A 21,248-nucleotide genomic window follows, 5' to 3' on the forward strand; every position below is an offset into this window, starting at 1 on the left:
GTTAGTCAGAAATGCTGAGAGGAAAGAAAAATACGTTTCCTGTAGAAGTCTTGACTCTATGCATTCTGTTTACATTTAAACAAGTACCAGCTGAGTACCAAGGACTCAGAAATGAATATACAAAGTCCTGAATGTACTCAACACTGGTGGGAAGATGAGACATGTCATTAAAACCTTTACAGTGTCATGTTAGGTGTACTCAAATTGAAGTATGTATAGGATGCTGAAAGAACTGATAGAATGCTGGGCAAGTGGTAGGAGGGAAGCAATTTCTTGCAGAGTAGACGCCAATGAAATCTCATTCTGTTTAACTACTTGAAATGGTGATCTGGGTAACATGGGGCTCTGTAGCTCACACTGATTCTCCTATAACCAGAGGCAATGAAGGAAGAATTTTAAACAGGGAAATAATCAACCTGGTTTACAGTTAAAAGGTCACAGTATGGAATGTGGAAACGAATACGGAAATCAGATAAAGGATTTAAGACAAAAGATGGAGAAATGCTTGTTGGTGATGTATGTTACTCCACTGGACTTGAACTGTGCAGTCTGCACTTTCTTGTGTTGGATACTAACACTCCAAAATAGTCTTTCATATAACAAAGTTCGATTTTTTTTTTCCCACTTGCTGATAAATGAAAAATTCTAGATTTTCCCTGCTGTCATGGCTTGCCAGTCAGTCATTCCATTGAAAAGTGTCTTTTTTTATGACAAAGTTATGTGGCTTTTAAAATTGTTTGTAGTCATTAAAGTAGGGCAAATTGAAAAGGAAATGAAAATGTGAAACATTCAAACAAAACGAGGAAGAAATCATCAGGCATGCCAAATACAAACATATCTTGAGTTATCTTAGGTTAACAATATTTTGTTCCGGTTTGAAAAAGAATGAAACAAGGTGGGCTGATGACACAGTTCAGTGGATAACGTTGCTTACCACCAAACCCACGAGAGTGGAGTTCAAAACCTTGGGCCCGCAGGGTAAAAGGAGTAAAGCAACTTCCATTAGTTGTCTTCTGACTTCCACACATGCACCTTGGCATACACTTACACCCTCCATACACCCATACAATAAATAAAGAAATGTAACGCTAAAATAGGAATGAAATTATAAAACATGGGAGAGAAAAAAATGTGCCAGCATAGCACACTTAAGGAGCTGGACTGTGACAGTGATGATATAAAATGAAAAGAGAAAGTGGTGTAAAAGAGGCTTGTATCTTAGGCCTGCATGACTAGTGATGATTGAGGCCTAAGCCTGGTCTATCATAGATATTCTCACCTTAACACCTGGATGGATAGTCAGTGAGATCATTCACCAAGAACTGAAAGATGAAACTGTTCTCAAAAGATAAGAAAATGAGTTCCATTTAAGTTTGGGATGTATGTGGTACCTAGAAAGTAATATCAGACTTTTATCTCTACAGGTCCACTTCTGTAATTATTCTGATGTTTCCCCTTTACTTATACATCTACATGTACTGCTTTGCCTTTTTCAAAGGAGATTTAAAATGTAGAGGATGTTCATTGCCATTGCACTATTAAGTTCTTGGGTTTACTTTAATACAGGCACCATCATGAAAATTTTGTGGGCTATCAAGATGACAACCTATTCCAGGATGAAATGAGATATCTGCGTTCGACATCTGTCCCTGCCCCATACATTTCAGTAACTCCTGATGCAAGTCCCAATGTATTTGAAGAGCCAGAGAGCAATATGAAGTCTATGCCACCAAGGTACTTTACTTCTGTCTTTCTGAGTGACAAGTGTTTGGTGGAAGAAAGGCTGAACTATTAAAGAATATTCTTGCAGTCCTTTTATACAGCTTTCTGTCTCAGGAAGAACATTGAGTCAGCTCTGCTAGCTATTGGAGAGATATGAAAAGTATGCATATATGAACGGAGTTCTTGATGGGAGGCAGACCACTGGGAGAGAAAAGATAACTAATCATTCAATGAAAGATTATATTGAAGCCTATAATTTTGAATGATGGATTTAGTCAGAGGAGGGAAAGTTGACTTAGACCGGTGGTAGAAATGGCACAGAGCATGAATCATGAATCTTAAGCTTCTTGGATCATGGTTTACAGTGCCTTCTCTTTTAGCTCTATTGTTAGTGCCAGACAGAGAGCTTCTTGAAAAGTGAATGATTCAGGTTAATATAGTACACAAGGAAACTTGACTCCCACTGAAACTTTGATGGGAAAAGCGTGACAATAATGCAAGAGTAGCACAGTGTCATTAAGAAGCTGATAGTTTACTAATAGAGTTCAGCTAGTTGTGTAGAATTGGAGTGCACTGGCAGCAGTCGTGAAAAAGATGGATAAAGAAGGTATTTTGGAGGGAAAAATCAGTGTGACTTTACTGAATAATGATAAAGGTAAGTTTAGATAGCATCAAGGTTCAGTAACTGAACATGTTACTTGTTCACAAGAACAATGAACATGGGAACATGCATCATTGGAAAGGAAGATCTTTGCTGAAGAGAGAGACATGATTATTCAGATATAGCATTGTCTGTACTATACAGTCATAACAATAAACTAAAATAATAGGTACATTGTTAATTATACTAGATCTAGCAATGTCCAAATGAGTATTTTTCCAAGAAAAGATACTTGCAATTTTTCCCATCACCTGTGTGGATTGTTCTCAGTTTTTTTGTTTGTTTTTTTGCTTTAATTTTTTTGGAGCTGTTATTGACATTGTCTCCAAGAGAACAGCTCACCTTTTATATCTTTAAAGGATGAAAGTGTCTCTGAAAATGGAGTTGGGATCATTTTTAGACTACTCTAAAAAATGTAATTCAATGGAATGATACCATGGTCTAGGATTAAACTCATATAGAACAAACTGCTAGTTGGAAATAGTGAGGTAAAGCTGTATAATAGAATCTTCCACTAAGTAATTTTTAATTTTTTCTTTAAAAAAGAAATATTCACCAACTCTAATATATACAAATTGCTATAAATTTCCATGTTAGCCATGAAAAGAATCAGAACTTACTGAGAAGCTAAATAACCTTCCAGTTTATAGAATAGCAAATCAAGTGAAAGGATGCAAAGCTCTGACAGAGATCTTGTTATTACAAACCCCAGTATGTACCATCTCTGCAGCCACAGCACATGCCGCTAAGGCCCCAGGGAGTGCCTCTACAGAGCAATCTCTGCCTGACAGTGGAAATAACAATTTGTGTTATCTCTGAGAGGAATAACATGTGTATCAAGTATGGTTGGGAACAGAAGTCCGAGGAAATCCACAATACTTTATCAGAGCAAGCTGGGAAACATAACAGTTTACCCACTGAAACATTAGTGAAATGAAATAACTGGTTTATCACATAATAACTTTAAAAAAAAAATCTGGAAGAAAATTCACCTGAAGGAAAACAAGAAAATTCCTCTAAGTAATTTGTAGTGTTAAAAGATGATTATGACATAAATTTAATAGAAACAAAAGCTCAAATGTAGAAATCAGATAAAAACCCAGATGAAGTAAAAAGATACATTATGGAACTAAAATGACAGACCAAACATCACTATCCTAAAACTAAGAAATTAGTTAGAAATATATAGAACCATAAGTTATATTATGAATACATTATGATGTTGGTGTTGATTACAACGGACCACTGAAATAGAGTGGGAATCTTTTATAATAAATATTAAGATAGTAAGTTACTAAAATTCAGAACAACCAAACAACAAAAATAGGAATAGTTCAAGTATGTGAGCAAGAAAAGCAAGTCATCTTGCAAAAGGAAAGTTAGGCAGAAATCAAACTCTGTATAATAATTTTGGATCAGAAAAAAAATTTAAATGTTTTCTGAAGTTTTAAAACAAATAAAATGTTACCTTAGAAGTATACCTAATGTCAGATATACATATATTTGAACCAGACATACTTGAAAACAAAAAAACTTGAGAACATTGATACATATGTGGCCATAGTATGTTGTTGTTTTTAAATACTATACTATTCTATTACAAACTCAAGATTAACTATGAGTTAATAAACTAAGATCAAATGATTAATGAAAACTATGTTTAAAAGGATACCTCTCCCTATCCAGTTCCTTCACTGCCCTCTACTCCCTCTCCAATTCATCACCCCTTTAATTATTATTGTTTGTATATTGTGTATACATGTGTATGCACATGTATACACAATATACAAACAATAATACATATATACACATATATATGTATATATGTATATAATATACGATATATGTATACATATATATGTACACAATATACAAACAATAATATATATATACATATATATATGCACATACACATATATACACATCCCTCCAGAGTCCATTTAGTGTTACTTATATGTATATATATTTAGGGATGGTCATTTAGGATTGGATTAACTTTCATGGGGCTCAAACCTTGGAAGACTGTTTCTCCCTCTCCCAGCAGCCACTGATTGCCTATAGCTATTTATTATCTTAAAGGTAACCCACAGCTGTCTAATTGGTCTTAAGCCCTGCTCAATAGGAGGATTTTCATGCCAGTAGTATAAACCTACCCAACTACCTGTGACTGAAGAGATCATGGATCCTACAGGAGAACCCCTTTTTCTAAACCAGTGTATTTTCTACCTGTATTCTAAAGACTTATTCTTATACCCACAGATAAGTATAGCTCTCAACTTTTATTGCACTCTCGTGTAGCCACATGGACTTTTGACAGCACTCCTTCCCAAGAGTGTAAAACCCAACAGAACACTCAAGTATCCAAATCATGAATGAAGCTTCATTTATTTGTTTTCGTTACATATCATTTCTCTGTATTTGCTGTATTTAGTATTATTCCTGCCTGGGTTTTTTTTCCCCTTGAATATCTTCCAACTATGAGTTTTAAGTTAGGAGGCTAGGGAAGTGGTTCAGCAGTTGGGAGCACAGGTGCTCTTGCAGAGGACCAGCTTCAGTTCCCAGCACCCACAGTGTAGCTCCAGTCCTAGGGATGTGGTTCAGCAGTTGGGAGCACAGGTGCTCTTGCAGAGGACCAGCTTCAGTTCCCAGCACCCACAGGGTAGCTCCAGTCCCAGTAGTCTCTCACCCTCTTCTGGCTTCTGGAGACACAAAGCATACACATAATGTGTATACATGCGGACAAAACATTCACACACATAATATAATCTTTAAAAAGCCAAGAAGTCAGGACCTTTGCTACCTTTTTTTCACTGGAAATGCAAAGGATTTAAGAAAAGTATAAGTTTTAAGATACAGTTCTGACATCAATCAAAATGTCCCATTGTTGGAAAAGATTACATTCATTCCTTCTTCTGAGATTTTATTTTTATTTTATATGTATGAGTGTTTACCTGAATGTATGTATGTCTGTGTACTACATGTATTCCATGCGTGTAGAGCCCACATGAAATTCAAATGTCTGACTCACTGTTATAAAGTAAATATAATTACATTTCATTCACTTCATTCTCATGAATTTTTACCGTGTTCTTTTATGTCTGCAGTTTGGAGACCAGTCCCATAACTGACACTGACTTGGCTAAGAGGACTGTCTTCCAGCGGTCATACTCGGTTGTTGCTTCTGAATATGACAAGCAGCATTCCATTTTACCTGCACGAGTTAAAGCCATCCCTAGAAGACGAGTTAACAGTGGAGACACCGGTAGATATAAAGATAGAAAAGAGCTTAAGTGATCAGACTGCCAAAACCTTTTTCTCTGCAGATAATTTGTAAAATGTAATACCTGAGGGGAAATCAATATATCTGTCTTTAATGTGTGATAAATGCACCTACATTTTGTATCTCAGTGAGAATAGATATTTAGACCAGTCAATATTTATTCAATATATTCAATTTTAAAATCTTAACTTACTAGGTATCTAACCCCATACACATACATACTACTATCATTATCCCTTCTACTAAGCTTCATGAACTAACAGGTCCAAATGTGCTTAAGCATTCAGTTATTTCTCATCATTCATAGAAGCGTATAACTCTTAGAGGCACCATTGCACTGAATAGATATAAAACCTCAGAGATATGAATAACTCTTAATGGGTTTTTCAAGTTATGTAATCTGAACTAATTGCAATTTATAAAGTTTGTTTTTGTTTTTGTTTTTTTTTTTTTTTTTTCATTTTATTTTTAGGTGCTCACTATGTTGTTCAGGCTTGCTTCAAACTTGTAGCTCTCTTGTCTCAGCCTCTCAAGTACATGAATTGAAGGAACATGTTACCATATTGGCTTATGTATGTTAATATTAAAGGTCACCAGTAAAATATATTGTTGAGCACCATTGAACAATTTGTAGTTTTCTTCAATAAATATCTTAGTTTGTATTGAGATGCTGCCTTAGTTTTATCTCCTGTTGCTGTTATAAAATGTCTTAACCAAAGCAACTAAGGCAGAAAGGGTTTATGTATTTATTAATTAGGCTAATCACATTACTTCAGCACTCAAGAACAGAGGGCGTGGATTAATTCATGCGCATCACGCTCTCTCTCTCTTTTTCATTCAGCCCTGGGTCTGGCCCAATAAATAGTTCCACTCACATTCAGTGTAGGTCTTTCCATTGAAATTAAGCCAGTTAAGAAAATCTCATAGGAATGCCCTTATGCCAACCTAATCCAGACCATTCCTCATTGAGACTCCTTCCCAGGTGATCCTGGATTATGTCAGTTGATAGTTAAAACTAGCCATCACTCACTTTTGCTCAGTCTTTTAGGAAATGATGAATGTGAGGTGTAGATTTCAGGCAGAATACAAGCTACTTAGCTTTTACAGTGCTATAGGAAGTATGAATTTTAGAGTCAGTCCCTGGTTCAAAACCTACCTGTTCAACATAATTTGTATGTAACTCTATAAGAAAGTAAAAATTACGTAGTTAGAGTTTCTTCCTTACTAGTAATTGAAATTGTTATGATTTGTGTTATGTGCAGAAACAAAGGACTTTCAAGCATATAAGATAGATATTTTCAGTATTTAATACATTAATCATATACTAGTTATGAAAATTACTAATTTTCTTTTCCTTTTTAGAAGTTGGCTCTTCCCTCTTGAGACATCCATCACCTGAACTTTCCCGGCTAATCTCAGCCCACAGCTCTCTTTCCAAAGGAGAGCGAAATTTCCAGTGGCCAGTTTTAGCTTTCGTCATACAGCATCATGATCTAGAAGGGCTTGAAATAGCAATGAAGCAGGCCTTGAGGAAGTCCGCTTGCCGAGTGTTTGCTATGGAGGTACAAATACATTCATGGGGTTATTATTTATGTATTACACAAATACATAGGAGTCCTGTTTAATGATGCTATTTTTACTAAACATTGCATCAAATTAAAGCAGTGGGCCTAATGAAAAAAAAATGTTCGCATCAAAATAAAATTTTAAGGTTTATGAATAAATTAATTTAGAATTTTAAATTTAAATGTGCTAAATTTTTATTTCTATACAACTTTATTATGTGAATCTGAGGTTTTCTTTTAAACCTTTATTATGTTCAGGACATTTCACTAGAATGAAATGACATAAGAGTCAGGTAAAGAAGATAAATAAGGCTTTTGAGTTAGAAATTTACCAGTAATAGCTTATCAGGCCTCCATTTTATAGAATAATATGGATGCAGTATTTCCCAGGCCTATATATGGCAAATTTTTCTTCTTTTTAACATGAATGTAATAAGTAATTTGTCACATTCACATTCACTGTTAGAAATGACATATTTAAGTAAATGGCTGCTTGTGTAGAACTTGGAAAATATTCTATAGTAGTTTTAAAGGTGGGTTAGAAAAAAATGCCTTGAACAAAATAAATTGATATTAAAAAGAATTTTCACTGTATTTTGTAAATAATATTTTCTTGTTTATTTATTATTAACATCAGAATTGACAATTTCAAATTTAGTGTGTTTTCAGTAAAATGAGGGCGTTTTCTAGCATGTTTACCTCTAATAATAATAATAATAATAATAATAAAGAACTACATTTGTAATTCACATTTTCCCTTTCTCTTGTCTGTCGGATTTACTCAGGCATTCAACTGGCTTCTCTGTAATGTCATCCAAACGACATCTCTGCATGATATTCTCTGGCACTTTGTGGCCGCACTGACTCCTTCTCCAGTAGAAGCAGAGGAAGAGGAGGATGAGGAAAATAAAACAAATAAAGAAAATGCAGAGCAAGTGGGTTTTTGTTCTTTTTATTCCATATTTTCCTTTTTAATTATGTTTTAGTCTTTGAAAATTTTATACATTTATACAATATATATTCATCATACCCATCTACCCTTCCTTCCTCCAGCCACATCCAGTGTCCCCTCTCCACTTCCCTTCCTGCTTTTTGTCCTTGTTGTTGTTGTTAATAATGACCAGAGTCCAGTCAGTGCCTCCCATATGTGCGTGGGTGTATGGCCACAAGTCTATGTTTTTATAGAAACCAAGTGACTTGTTGTTTGGTGGTGTAGTGTGATGTTTTACATGAAATAACTGACAGATTATTTGACCTGAAAAAAAAAAAAGAAAGAAAGAAACAATAAAATGATAGTATGGGCAAAGCGTTAGTCATACTTGCTGAAAGTTTTCTGTCAGGCAAAGATACTGGTTTCTCATTGAATGTCATTGTCACAAAGCAATCAAGAAGAAGATATACATTACTGCAGTATTACAAACAGCATCATTGTTGTATAGAAACTAAAGCTGAAAGCTTCCCATTCTGGCCGAGCAACAAGTGGGATGAGTGTAGTGCCCCAAAAATAGGGAACACATCCTAGCACAGAGGGCAGTGTCCAAATGTAAAGCACAAATGAAAATAACCGGTCTAAACAGGTTGAATGTCGTGCCTTGGCTGAATCTAGATGGGTGCTAGAGACTAAAACATAGTATGTTTTAGAAGAAGATAATGTAACCTAGAACTTGTATGATTCTTACTTAAGTAGACATACAAAGAAGCCAAAGCATGTCTGTGTTTTACTTTTCTCATTGACATAATTCAGAAAGTTTGATAAGCACTGATTAGCAACAGGATGAAGAAACAGGTGCGTTCATGCTCACTGGGGTGACCACCTCTTGGAGAAAAAAATGTCAAAACCTGTATCAACTCACATTAACAGTTAGTTGGTAATTATTCTTCTGTGAGCTTTCCTATGTCAATATGTGATTCATTACAGAGCTTATTTAAAAAGGAAAGAAAACAAAATGATTGTTCTGATGTACACTGATGAGTAAACTATGCTATTTCTATTCATGAGAATACCACCTACCAGAATATTGTATATTGTATACATAGATAATAAGTCATGATATCTGTTGTAAATTGTCTATTAATATGTAGTGCACATAAAAAGTCCTATGAACTAGGAGTTCTAAACTTCTAAGCATGTATTATTTTTAACAGGTAAACATACACAAAATATATGCAGGTATGAATACAAATATTTACACACACAGATACATGCATACACACATACAGATTCAGTCTTCTAATGATATGCAAGTATACTAGAATTGATGTATATATGTAGCATTCATTTGTTTGATAATTTTACTTGTAATTTACCTTATCAGTTTTCTCTAGAAATGTTACAAATACAGTTAGAAATTTTACATACTATACAAACAAGTTATGCTTACATAACATTCTTTTAAAAATGTTCTTTCCAGTATACAAACTGATAAACTCATTTTCAATTTCTAATTTAGGAGAAAGATACAAGAGTATGTGAACATCCACTCTCAGATATAGTGATTGCAGGTGAAGCTGCTCACCCTTTGCCACATACATTTCACCGTTTACTTCAGACCATCTCTGATCTTATGATGTCCCTCCCCAGTGGCAGTTCATTGCAGCAGATGGCCTTAAGGTAATTTTGCACCAAGCATTTTAATACAAAAAATGTTTTATGGAATATGCAAAGTATTAAATACTTGAAAAAAAGTCTTTGAATGGTAAGATGCAAAGAATGGAAATGGTGATTCCCCTCTTCTTAAGTTACAATCTTTTTTCTTTCTAGCTTGTATCTGTGTGCACTTTGTATTCTTAGTACCAAATGACTGTTGTAGGCATCTTGCTCACCTTCCCCTCTTTTTATTTCACTGTGTCCAAAAGAGAAAATGTAAATGAAATCTCAGAAACCAAAACAAGATGGGGCCATGGAACTTGAAAGTAGATTGTAGATTCTAGATTCTAGTATGTGTGGCCAGTTAAAAACCACCTTAAGTAATATCACATAATTTTAACTTGAAATGTGTTGAGAATTTAGCATTAAACTGTAATTGTAGATTGATTCAGTGGACTGTAGACATAAACAAGTCCACCATGATGTATATAACAAATAAGCTGATGGAAAGATTGGGTTTTCCATGACCTAATGATAAGGCCAGTAGAACACAGGTAATTTTTTTGTCATCCTCATAAGATATTTGAAGTGCAAGAAATGTTATACCCCAATAAGTCATTACAGAATTACCACACAGATAACGTTGCAAAAGCTGTTATAGTGGTATAATGCTTACCTTTACAACAAATTCATTTTTGCTTGTGTGGCCTTGACCTCCATTGCCCCTTTTTTTCTATATTTAAAATACGTAGATTTTCTTTAGAACTTACCTTTATTTCTCAAAACAAACCAAACAAAGTTTCCATGATTGTATTCTCTGAAATTTTTCAGTGTTTGTTTTATTAGGAAAGCACTTACATTTTTACATTTTTCTTGATACATTTAATGTGATGTGAAGGAGCCTCTCTGAGAACTCTTAGCTATTTCTAGAAAATAATCATTTTGTATATTGTTTATTCTGTTTAGATGCTGGAGCCTCAAGTTCAAGCAGTCTGATCATCAGTTCCTCCATCAGAGCAATGTCTTCCATCACATCAACAATATTCTGTCCAAGTCAGATGACGGAGACAGTGAGGAGAGTTTTAGTATCAGTATACAGTCTGGCTTTGAAGCCATGAGCCAGGTTAGTCACTGTGTGTCTGTTCTAATGGTGAACAGTGGGAAATGTAGTAAATGATCCATAAACCATTTGATTACATTATTTACTATCGAATGCTTTTTTTTTCTTCGTGAAAGGCTTCATTTTTAATACTATGAATGTTTACATTTCTTTCTGTTAGGAGTTATGCATAGTTATGTGCTTAAAGGACTTGACCAGCATTGTTGACATAAAAACATCAAGCCGACCTGCCATGATTGGCAGTTTGACAGATGGCTCCACTGAAACCTTTTGGGAATCAGGAGATGAAGATAAAAACAAAACTAAAAACATCACTATCAACTGTGTAAAAGGAATTAATGCCCGTTATGTGTCTGTTCACGTGGACAATTCTCGGGATCTTGGGGTGAGAAAGGGAACTTAATTTGTGGTTCATTCATTCTTTTATACTATGTACACGTCCTCATTTCTGAGTTTACAAAAGAGGTTCATCTTTTGGGACTTCTCCAACCAAACATTTTTATATTCCTCAAATGAATCTTAAATCTAAGAACAAATTTATATGGCTGAAAACACTAGACCATAAATTCTAAAAGGGGGTTTGATCACAAATACACCATGGCCACAACTGAACTAGATTAAGATCTACCCTTAAATTTCCTACTTCTGTGCCATTGTGTAAGCAGTTCCCTTGGCTTGGAATTTCCTTTACAGTGTGTTCCCAAGATCCTAAGACTCACAGAGAAATCCTGTTTAGATGGTGCCTCCATATAAAAGTGACTCTCTTCTCTCCACTGGGTTTTTGGCTATTCTTGTCTTGTCCTGTCTGACTGTTTGCAGTACTCTACTGGTACTTAATCACTTTGGCCCACAGCAGAGTTAGTTCCAGGCTTTTACTTCACACCTTCATTCCTTAGGGTTAAAGGTGGATAGTCCCTGAACTAATTCAAATATTCATGACTTACAGTCTTCCTAGCCTACTCTCTCTAATAGGGCAATTCAACAGAATTAAAGAATTCTTCCATAAAAGACACTGAACAAAAGAAAAGAATCCTACTTACCTGAGCTAGAAGATACCATCAGCTGCCAGACTGCTTCTTGGTCTTGGGGAAGGATACTTCTTTGAATTTTTGCTTCACAGTAGATGGTTTTAGTGGATTCCCATGAACCATTACTGAGTTGCACCCATCTATTTACATATTTATTTTCTTGAAAAAATAATGGGGTTTTGTCTCGGCTAACCTAGATGTAAAGCCAACCACATCAGTCCCCTCTACAAGCCAAATACAGTAATCTGCAGTCCACACCAAGCGCCAGCTCCTTATTCCATATTTCCTTGTTGCCAAATAAGAAAAGGGGCTTAAGCTAACATAGCATAAGCTGATTTCCTCTTTAGAAGCAGGAATTTCCAACAAGTATAAATAATTATCTTACAAGAAAAAGTCAAAACATTTCTGGCTAGCTTTTACTGCTTGGTACAAATTTATCTTTGACTCATAGTACATTTTATACCAGGACATACTTCCCCTCACGTAATGTAAATGATCATTACAATTAAATTGAATTTCTGTATTTGTTAAATAGAGATAATTATAACAGCATTCATTGTGGGAAAAAAAAACAAAAATCTAGAATGTCAGGTAACGTGTACTTTCCTTTTCAGGGACAGCTATGTTATAAATATGCTCCTTGAGAAAATATATTGCTGTCTCCCAAACTACCCACCCAGTGAACCTTATCCATAACATTTGTTGTTTTGAGCTACACTGACATATATAATTCATAGTAAGCAACTGAAGAGGAATTAATGTTAGTCTATTTTTTTTTTTATGTACTTTTCATAAAACTACTCAGCTCTAGTGCCTGCGTGACTGGCTTCCAGAACTGAGACACAACACTTGTACTGTTGAATATTTATTTCCTGTGTGAAGGTTGCCTTCCCTTATTTGACAAGTATTTTAAAGGAATAGAATATGCCTTACTAAGATGTCCTCTCCAAAGCCATGAAGTAGTCATGATACCCACAAGTATCTGTTAGCTAAGTGACCTTCCTTTCATGTGCTTCAAAAACGGGGAATATACCAAGCAGAATGGTTAAAATACTACAGAAAAATACAGAATTGAATGATTAGAACTTGGTTAAAAAGGGAAAAGTCAAACTGAGAAAGCACATAAAAGCCAAAATCTAAGAGTTTGTGAGAAGGAGATAACTGGGGTTGTAGGCACTGCAGTTGTTAGATAAATGGCATGGTGTCAGTTAGGACTGATAACACAAGCAGAAGCAATAATGTGGCATTTGTAGGTTGTAAGGTATTATTATAGATGTTCTGAGCAGGAACATAGTATAACTATTTTGAATTGTCTGTTATAGAATAAAGTTACCTCAATGACCTTCTTAACTGGTAAAGCAGTAGAAGATTTGTGCAGAATAAAGCAGGTAATTGAAATTTTGTCATTTTTTTAATCTCAGTTTTTACTGTTGAGTTTGAGTATTAACGTACTACCGAAAGAACATAAATCATTTATTTACAAAACAATAAGTTGACAACTAGTCTATGGACTAAGAACTACCATCCCAGTGCTAGATATCTCCTGATTATTTCCTTAAGTGTCCTCAGTCATGAGCCTACAGTATTACAGGTTTCAGTCTCTCATTGCTTTACAACGACTTGAATGCCTTTGAATTTATCACAGATCTGATTCAGTCACCAACTTCATGTACCTACATCTTAAGTTAAAATTGGTTGTTAGCCTAAACAAAATTGAAAAAAGAAAACTGTGGATTATAACTTAGCAACTATATCTAGGTTGCATGTCCGTTTACAAAACAATTCTAAAAACAAGTAAAGCCATATCTAGGCACAAGTCTGAGATTATGCACAAATTCAGAACTTACATAACCAAACCTTGCCAGAGCTGTTCCTCTAGGGTTACTTTATAACACAAAATTTAATGAGTTTCATTGATTTTTTTTCTTTTCTCAAGTCATATTGATATTTAAGATGAGAAATATTCAAATGCTAAAGAATCTAGGAAAATTATCCAAAAAGTAGGGGGTTTTTTCCCCACACTTAATTTCTCTATCTTAAAATGTTGACATTATGAATTTAATAACAAATGTCTAAATAAATTATCTAGAGGTCTCTAGGTCCCTTCTTAGTTATCAAACACAATGAGAGTAGTTTTAATTTCATTGAAGGAGTAGTGTCAAAACGCATTTTTCTCTGTACTGACACTCGGTCCTTGATAAAAGGCACGCACACATCTGAAGGATCAGAACAATGAAAATAGCTATCTTTTAGTGTTGTTTAATGTAAGGATGCATAAAGCAGAGCCTCATTGCTTATGTGTTCTAGTGAGAGTCTGTGTAGGGGAATCATGTAAGGTCTTTATAATAGTTTTGCTCACATAATTTGTACAGAGAAACCATATTGTAGTCAGGCCTGTGTTAATCCTCAGCTCCATCACCTCCTGAGACTCTCTGAACCTCTGTTAACCTCACTGTCTTCTAATTCTGTCTCCTGTAAATAATATTACTTGTCCTCACGAAAGTTAAATAAGATAACTGTCTGTGCAGTTGTTTGTTATTTGAGCTTGCTGTTACTGATGCTAAGCCCAGGACAGTGATAAAGTGATTCTGCTGTATCAGGTTCCTGTCCTTTTTCTGCTCAACCAGGTCGATTTGGATTCCAGGCATATTGGCTGGGTAACAAGTGAACTCCCAGGAGGGGATAATCACATCATCAAAATTGAATTAAAGGGCCCAGAAAATACATTAAGAGTTCGACAAGTCAAAGTCCTGGGTTGGAAAGATGGTGAAAGCACAAAAATCGCTGGCCAGATCTCAGCCAGCGTGGCTCAGCAAAGGAACTGTGAAGCTGAGACTCTCCGAGTATTCCGACTTATTACATCTCAAGTGAGTGTCCCTACAGCATAAACTGACGTATATATTGAGAGTATAACAAATATTTTAGTAGAATTTTCTGGCTTCAAATCTAGCCCACTTTCTCTTCTCTTAGGCCTTCACCTGTATCTAATGTTGCATTTGTAGTTTCAGAAGAGTAGTGATAGTGCTATGTAAAGAACGCTGTATTCGAAGAATCCTTCAGAGTCAAGGCTGAGGGTGGTGGCTAACACCTATTGTGCTAGCACTCAAGAGGCTAAGACAGAAGGTTTGCCACAACTGTAAGGACAGCCTGGACTACAAGTTCCAGAACAGCCTGGGCTACAGAGTTACAACCTGTCTCACAATCGTTAATTAATTAAAACTCTACAGAACTAGATAGCTGTCCAGCTTTCCCTGGGGTAATCACTGTATTAACTCTTTCTCACGTGGCCACTGTCTTTGTCAGGTGTTTGGAAAGCTCATCTCAGGAGATGCTGAACCCACACCAGAGCAAGAGGAAAAAGCACTCTTGTCATCACCTGAAGGAGAGGAAAAAGTACACAATGTATTTATTTGTAGCCTAAAATTTTATTTCTCATTTTCGTTTTCTTAGTTTTGGTAAGACAGCTAACTCTTCGGTTACTTTACATTTTAATGAGTATGTGGCAACGGTTTATATGGAGCTTCTGTTTTTTTTTTTTAACTTGTGTTAGAAAGAAAGTTTGGGAATTATTTGAAAGCAATTCGCCTTTCCATATGTGAGCTGCTGGAGTTTTCCATCTGTAGAAGCTGCTCTGCTGGTGCTTGCTGGTTGCTCTTGGCATCTGTAAAATCTCTAAACTCTGCCCACTGTTGTCTTCCCCCTCCTCTATTGCCTTTCCCTCCACAGTCTGGCTCCAAAACAGGAGGAAACTGCTACAGCTTCCTCCAACAGAAAAGTTTTCTCTCTGCTAAAGTTTATAATAATATATCTGTGCCTCTGGATCTTCTTGTTTCTTTCATATTACGTTTGTCCACACATACACCTTATCTCTTCCACTGAATCATAGCTTACAGACCACATACATGTCTAATCTGTACTTGACCCATGTGGTATTGTTACACAAGTGTTCAGTAAATTTCCACTGAAGTAACTACCCTTTTTAGTGCTTTATGAGTTTCTTCTAAAAGAGTTACTTTAGTATTTATTTCTGAACTAAAACATTGTACCTAGGAAGGAAGCCTCACTTACCCTCTGGGGTTACAGTGTTGTGAAGTGCTATGGGGAGCGGAGCCCCAGAGCAGCTAGCTTGCCTTGCTCTGGATGGTAGACGACAGTGTGATGTTATCTGAAGACTCTGTAGATGCTATTAATCAGAGCAGCTAGCTTGCCTTGCTCTGGATGGTAGACGACAGTGTGATATTATCTGAAGACTCTTTGTAGATGCTGTAATCAGATTGAGGGTGGTTTTTGTTTTGGTTACTGACTTTTGGGCATAAATCATGTACAGTCCAGTGTTACTATCTTTTTAATACCTGTAAAATCTGTCGTGAAACTTCTTTATTCCTTGTGTTGGCTATCTGTGTTTTCATTCTCTCTTGGGTAGTATAAATTGCGTTCAGTGTTTTTGAGGAAATAGCTTTTAGTTTTATTGTCACCTCCTTTTTATTTATATAAATCATTACCTTTATCATTTCATTCCATATATTTGCTTTGATTTTGATTTCTTCTTTTTCTGATTTTTAAAGGAGTTTGAGACCTTTTCTTTCTCAAATTTTGTTCATTTTATATTCACTTTGTCAAAATGATTTCCTTAAACCTTATCTTTTGTCTTAGTGTTATACACCTCAACTTAAAATAAATGTACCTTAATATACTTGCATAAAATAAATGCACCTCAGAATATCTGCTTAGTTATTTCTCAAGACACTCTGAAATGTCAAAGATACAAGTTTTCTCTAACGAGTCTACTTTTTGTTTTAATCTTCTGTGTAAAGGCACCATCTGATGCTGACCTGAAAGAACATATGGTGGGAATCATATTCAGCAGGAGTAAACTGACCAACCTACAAAAGCAGGTTAGTTGGTAGCTGGTCAGTTGTTTTTGTCTGTTAGGTTGTCTGGGGATTTCCAGCCTATAAAATGTCCTCTAAATTCATTAAAGCTTTTTAATGCTCCCTTTTCATTGATCCTGTAGAATGTGTGTCTGCCTTTTTCTAGAAAGGAATGACTGTATTGCCATACCTACATCACTTTAAAGAGTCAGTCATGGTATCATATGCCTGTGATCCCAGCACTTAGAAGGTAGAGAACAGAAGTTCCAGAATTTAAGCCTAGCCTAGGCTGTGTAGTGAAACATTGTCTCAAAATTTAAAAAAAAAAAAAAAAAAAAAGAGGAAAAAAGTTTATTACAAATGTTAACTTTCTTATTTTGCTGTTTTTTTGTTGCATAGCTTTGTTAGTCCTCTGGTTTTGGTAGGTAGGTAGGTAGGTAGGTAGGTACTTGGGTGGGTACATTGATTGGTTGATTCGAGACAAAATTATACTATGGTAGCCAGACCTGCCTTAAGTTCACAATCCTCCTCTCAGCATTTAGAATGCTGGGATTATGGATGGGAGCTTCTGTACCGACCTGGGTATATTCTTTTAGTTGTAAATAACCAGGTATGACAGATGGCATTTGAATTGATTATATTCCTTCTTTCTCTCATTTTTTTCACTCAGGAGGGAGAGTTCTGACAGTTAATAATGCTAATTATACTATTATTAATATTTTAAAACATAAGTAGGTAGTGGGGTAAGTCTAGATTCATGCTAATTATACTATTATTAATATTTTAAAACATAAGTAGGTAGTGGGGTAAGTCTAGATTCATACAGGAATGGTAGGTAACATAAACTATGTACTGCAGAAGACAGAAACAAGGCACAAAGGCACATCTTTGATCTCAGCTACTTGGATGGCAGAGAAAGGAGGGCTTAAATTTAATCCTAGTCTAGGTATCATGGGGATACTCATCAAAAAATAGAAAGATGAAAATACTGATTTTTTTTTAACCCTGCCTATTATTTTTGCATAACATTGAATCTTTTTAAAAGGAGAAAACCAGCATGAATGTATTTATATTTTATTTTTCTGCTTCATTAATCTGGCTATTCATATCAGGTGATTTAATTATTGAGATTTTTGTCATAGTTTCACCTAGTTTTGTTCCATTGTTTTTAAGATGAGTTAAGAAGATAATATAATAGAGAATGTACTGATAAAACGAGTATTAAGTCAAGTATTAACTTGCATTCTTTGCATTTCTTGCTTATTCTAGTAATAGTAATAAAAAAGACTTATAAATAAAATTTTATATTTTCTATGTTGTCTTCACATAGGTATGTGCTCACATTGTCCAAGCTATTCGCATGGAAGCCACAAGAGTTCGTGAAGAGTGGGAACATGCCATATCCAGCAAGGAAAATGCCAATTCTCAGCCCAGTGATGAAGATGCCTCCTCGGATGCTTACTGCTTCGAGCTGCTCTCCATGGTCCTAGCATTGAGTGGCTCTAATGTTGGCAGGCAATATCTGGCTCAGCAGCTGACTCTACTTCAAGACCTCTTTTCCCTGCTTCACACAGCTTCTCCTAGAGTCCAGAGACAGGTGACCCATCATGTCACTTTATGTTTCTTCTCTGTTGCTTGAAAACTTAAAAATCAGAAGACCTTAAACATGAACTTTTATTACTTTATGATTTTTTTGGGGATCAAATTTTAACTCCATGGTTTGGTTTGGTTTTTGTTTTGAAACAAGGTTTCTCTGTGTAGCTTTGGTGCCTGTCCTGGAACTTACTTTGTAGACCAGGCTGGCCTCAAACTCACAGAGATCCGCCTACCTCTGCCTCAAGAGTGCTGAGATTAAAGGTGTGTGCCACCACGCCCAGCAACTCCATGTTTTTTAGGGCTGGAAATTCTGTTCTGGTTTACTACTGTAGTGTGATAAATAGTATTCTGGACATTGATTGACTTCTTCTGAAAGACATATTATGTCATTTAATCCAGAACAAAGGTAAAAGCCTTGTTTTTTTCATGCTGTCTTAGGTAGTCACTACCACTCTGGTCTTTCCTTCTCAAAATTAAAAGCATAACTTATTATTAAATTATGTTTCTGAAAAGCCAGGCGGTGGTGACGCATGCCTTTAATCCCAGCACTCGGGAGGCAGAGGCAGGTGGATCTCTGTGAGTTTGAGGCCAGCCTGGGCTACAGAGTGAGTTCCAGGAAAGGCACAAAGCTACACAAAGAAACCCTGTCTCGAAAAACCAAAAAAAAAAAAAAGAAAAATTATGTTTCTGTTATTCCCATAGGTGTTGAAGCTATAGACTAGGCACATTTTGAATAACTGTAAAGCACCGTGTTTAAATGTATTCTTTCAATCTCTTTATCAGGTGACCTCCTTACTAAGACGAGTGTTGCCTGAAGTGACTCCCAGTCGTCTGGCCAGCATCATAGGAGTGAAATCTCTCCCCCCAGCAGACATCAGTGACATCATTCACTCAACTGAGAAAGGAGACTGGAATAAGCTGGGTATCTTGGACATGTTTCTGGGATGCATTGCCAAAGCACTCACTGTCCAGCTCAAAGCCAAAGGGACCACCATTACTGGGACAGCTGGCACCACTGTGGGTAAAGGAGTTACAACAGTCACCCTGCCAATGATTTTCAACTCCAGGTTCGTCACTCCCTCTATATTAATATCAAAAAGTTAAAACATCACAAATTTTACCTGAAGGCAGACTTTCTTTGGACTGCCAGCTTCCAAATAATGACATGGAGACTTCTTACTATGAAAGCTTGGCTTTAGCTTAGTCTTGTTCCCAACTAGCTCTTAAAGCTTTAAAGCTTTAAATTAACCCGTTTATATTAATCTAAGTTCTGCTACGTGGCTTGTTACCTCTGCTCAGTACCATGCATCCCACTTCCTCCGTGTCTGGCTGGCAAATCCCTCCTCTCAGATTCTTCCCTGGAGTTCCTCTCTCTCCTGGGAAATCCTGCCTATCCATTCCTGCCTAGCTATTGGCCATTCAGCTCTTTATTAAACCAATCAGAAGGTGCTGTGGCAGAGACACATCTTCGCAGTGTACAAAAAAGATTATCCCACAGTATTCACTTGTTGGCTCACTTACCAAATAACATCTATAAGCCACTGGCTATGTATGTATAAAAGGAATATCAGGGCCAGCAAGATAACTCAGGTGCCTGCCATACAAACCTGGTAACCTGAGTTTGATCCCCGTAAAGGTGGAAGAAAAGAACAAAGTCAACGAAGATGTCCTTTTCTACACACATTGTGGTATGCATGTCCTCATATTTCTTGTGTGTGCACATACACACACATAAACACACACATACACTAATAATTTTTTAAATTAAAAGGAATATTATATAGAATATAGAAAGTAAGCTTTACATGTAACATTCAGTATTTGTGTTGAAAAAGATTGAATATCACTCCCTAATTGTATAGAAACAAAAACAAATTATGTTACTATTTCCCACAATATAAATAAATAAATAAAATAAATGAGGAAGAAGAGGAGGTAAACTTCATATAACTTAATGCTTTATATATATATATATATATATATATTCCTTTGCTATATATATTATATATATATATATAAAACTTTGCTGAGACAAATTATAGAAGAACATTTTCCTAATCTTAAATTTACTAAAAATGAATACCAAAAGCCATGTAGAAAGAGATTCACAAATTTGATGCATAACAGTGAATATAGTTGGCATATATGCTATTAAAATGTTTTTAAATTGAAACAACTATTTGGAAAATATCTAACGTTACATAATAGACTATTGGCTATTGTAGTTGGTTATTTTTACTCTTTTTGGTCTTTGGGGGCCTTGCCACCCAGCTCCCAAATAAATACACAGAGACTTATTCTTCCTTATGAATGCCTGGCTTTAGCTTGGCTTTTTTCTACCCAGCATTTTTTAACTTAAATTATTCTGTCTACCTTTTGCCTCTAGACTCTTACCTTTCTTTATTCTATATATCTTTCTTTCCTCGGTGGCTGGCTGTGTGGCTGGGTGACTGGCCCTTGCATTTGCTTCCCTTTATCCTTTCCTCTCTCATCCCTCTTTTTCTCTTCTATTTATTCTTCCTACCTGGCAGCCCCACCTATCCCTCTCCTGCTTAGCTGTTGGCTGCTCAGCTCTATTTTGGATCAGTCAGGTATTTTAGGCAGGCAGAGTAACACAGCTTACATAGTTAAACAAATGCAACATAAAACAATACAACACATCTTTGCATCATTAAACAAATATTCCACAGCATAAATGAATGTAACACATGTTAAAATAATATTCCACAACAGGCCATGACATTAAAATAATGTTTTTAAAAGGTCAAAGAACCAATAAATAAATGTCAGTAACAGTTCACAGAAAAGTTACAAATGT

The 21,248-nt window shown here is 35.7% G+C and overlaps 1 protein-coding gene across 13 annotated transcripts in view; it reads left to right on the plus strand.

The window, feature by feature from the left end:
* Positions 1–21,248, plus strand: part of Mycbp2 (MYC binding protein 2) — a 251,013-nt gene that overhangs the window by 208,007 nt on the left and 21,758 nt on the right. For 9 of the 13 annotated variants that reach the window (XM_059273237.1, XM_059273243.1, XM_059273241.1 and 6 more), the window contains 13 exons: positions 1,567–1,734; positions 5,488–5,645; positions 7,026–7,225; positions 8,014–8,163; positions 9,679–9,839; positions 10,782–10,938; positions 11,096–11,320; positions 13,286–13,351; positions 14,591–14,830; positions 15,267–15,365; positions 16,778–16,858; positions 18,165–18,431; positions 19,214–19,497. In XM_059273237.1, coding sequence (XP_059129220.1) covers positions 1,567–1,734; positions 5,488–5,645; positions 7,026–7,225; positions 8,014–8,163; positions 9,679–9,839; positions 10,782–10,938; positions 11,096–11,320; positions 13,286–13,351; positions 14,591–14,830; positions 15,267–15,365; positions 16,778–16,858; positions 18,165–18,431; positions 19,214–19,497 — 2,256 coding nt within the window. The remainder of the gene's footprint in view (positions 1–1,566; positions 1,735–5,487; positions 5,646–7,025; positions 7,226–8,013; positions 8,164–9,678; positions 9,840–10,781; positions 10,939–11,095; positions 11,321–13,285; positions 13,352–14,590; positions 14,831–15,266; positions 15,366–16,777; positions 16,859–18,164; positions 18,432–19,213; positions 19,498–21,248) is intronic. The other 4 variants (XM_059273238.1, XM_059273245.1, XM_059273240.1 and 1 more) reach the window with 3 other exon arrangements.

This window comes from Peromyscus eremicus, chromosome 9 (genome assembly GCF_949786415.1).
Source record: "Peromyscus eremicus chromosome 9, PerEre_H2_v1, whole genome shotgun sequence".
Lineage (NCBI taxonomy): Eukaryota > Metazoa > Chordata > Mammalia > Rodentia > Cricetidae > Peromyscus > Peromyscus eremicus.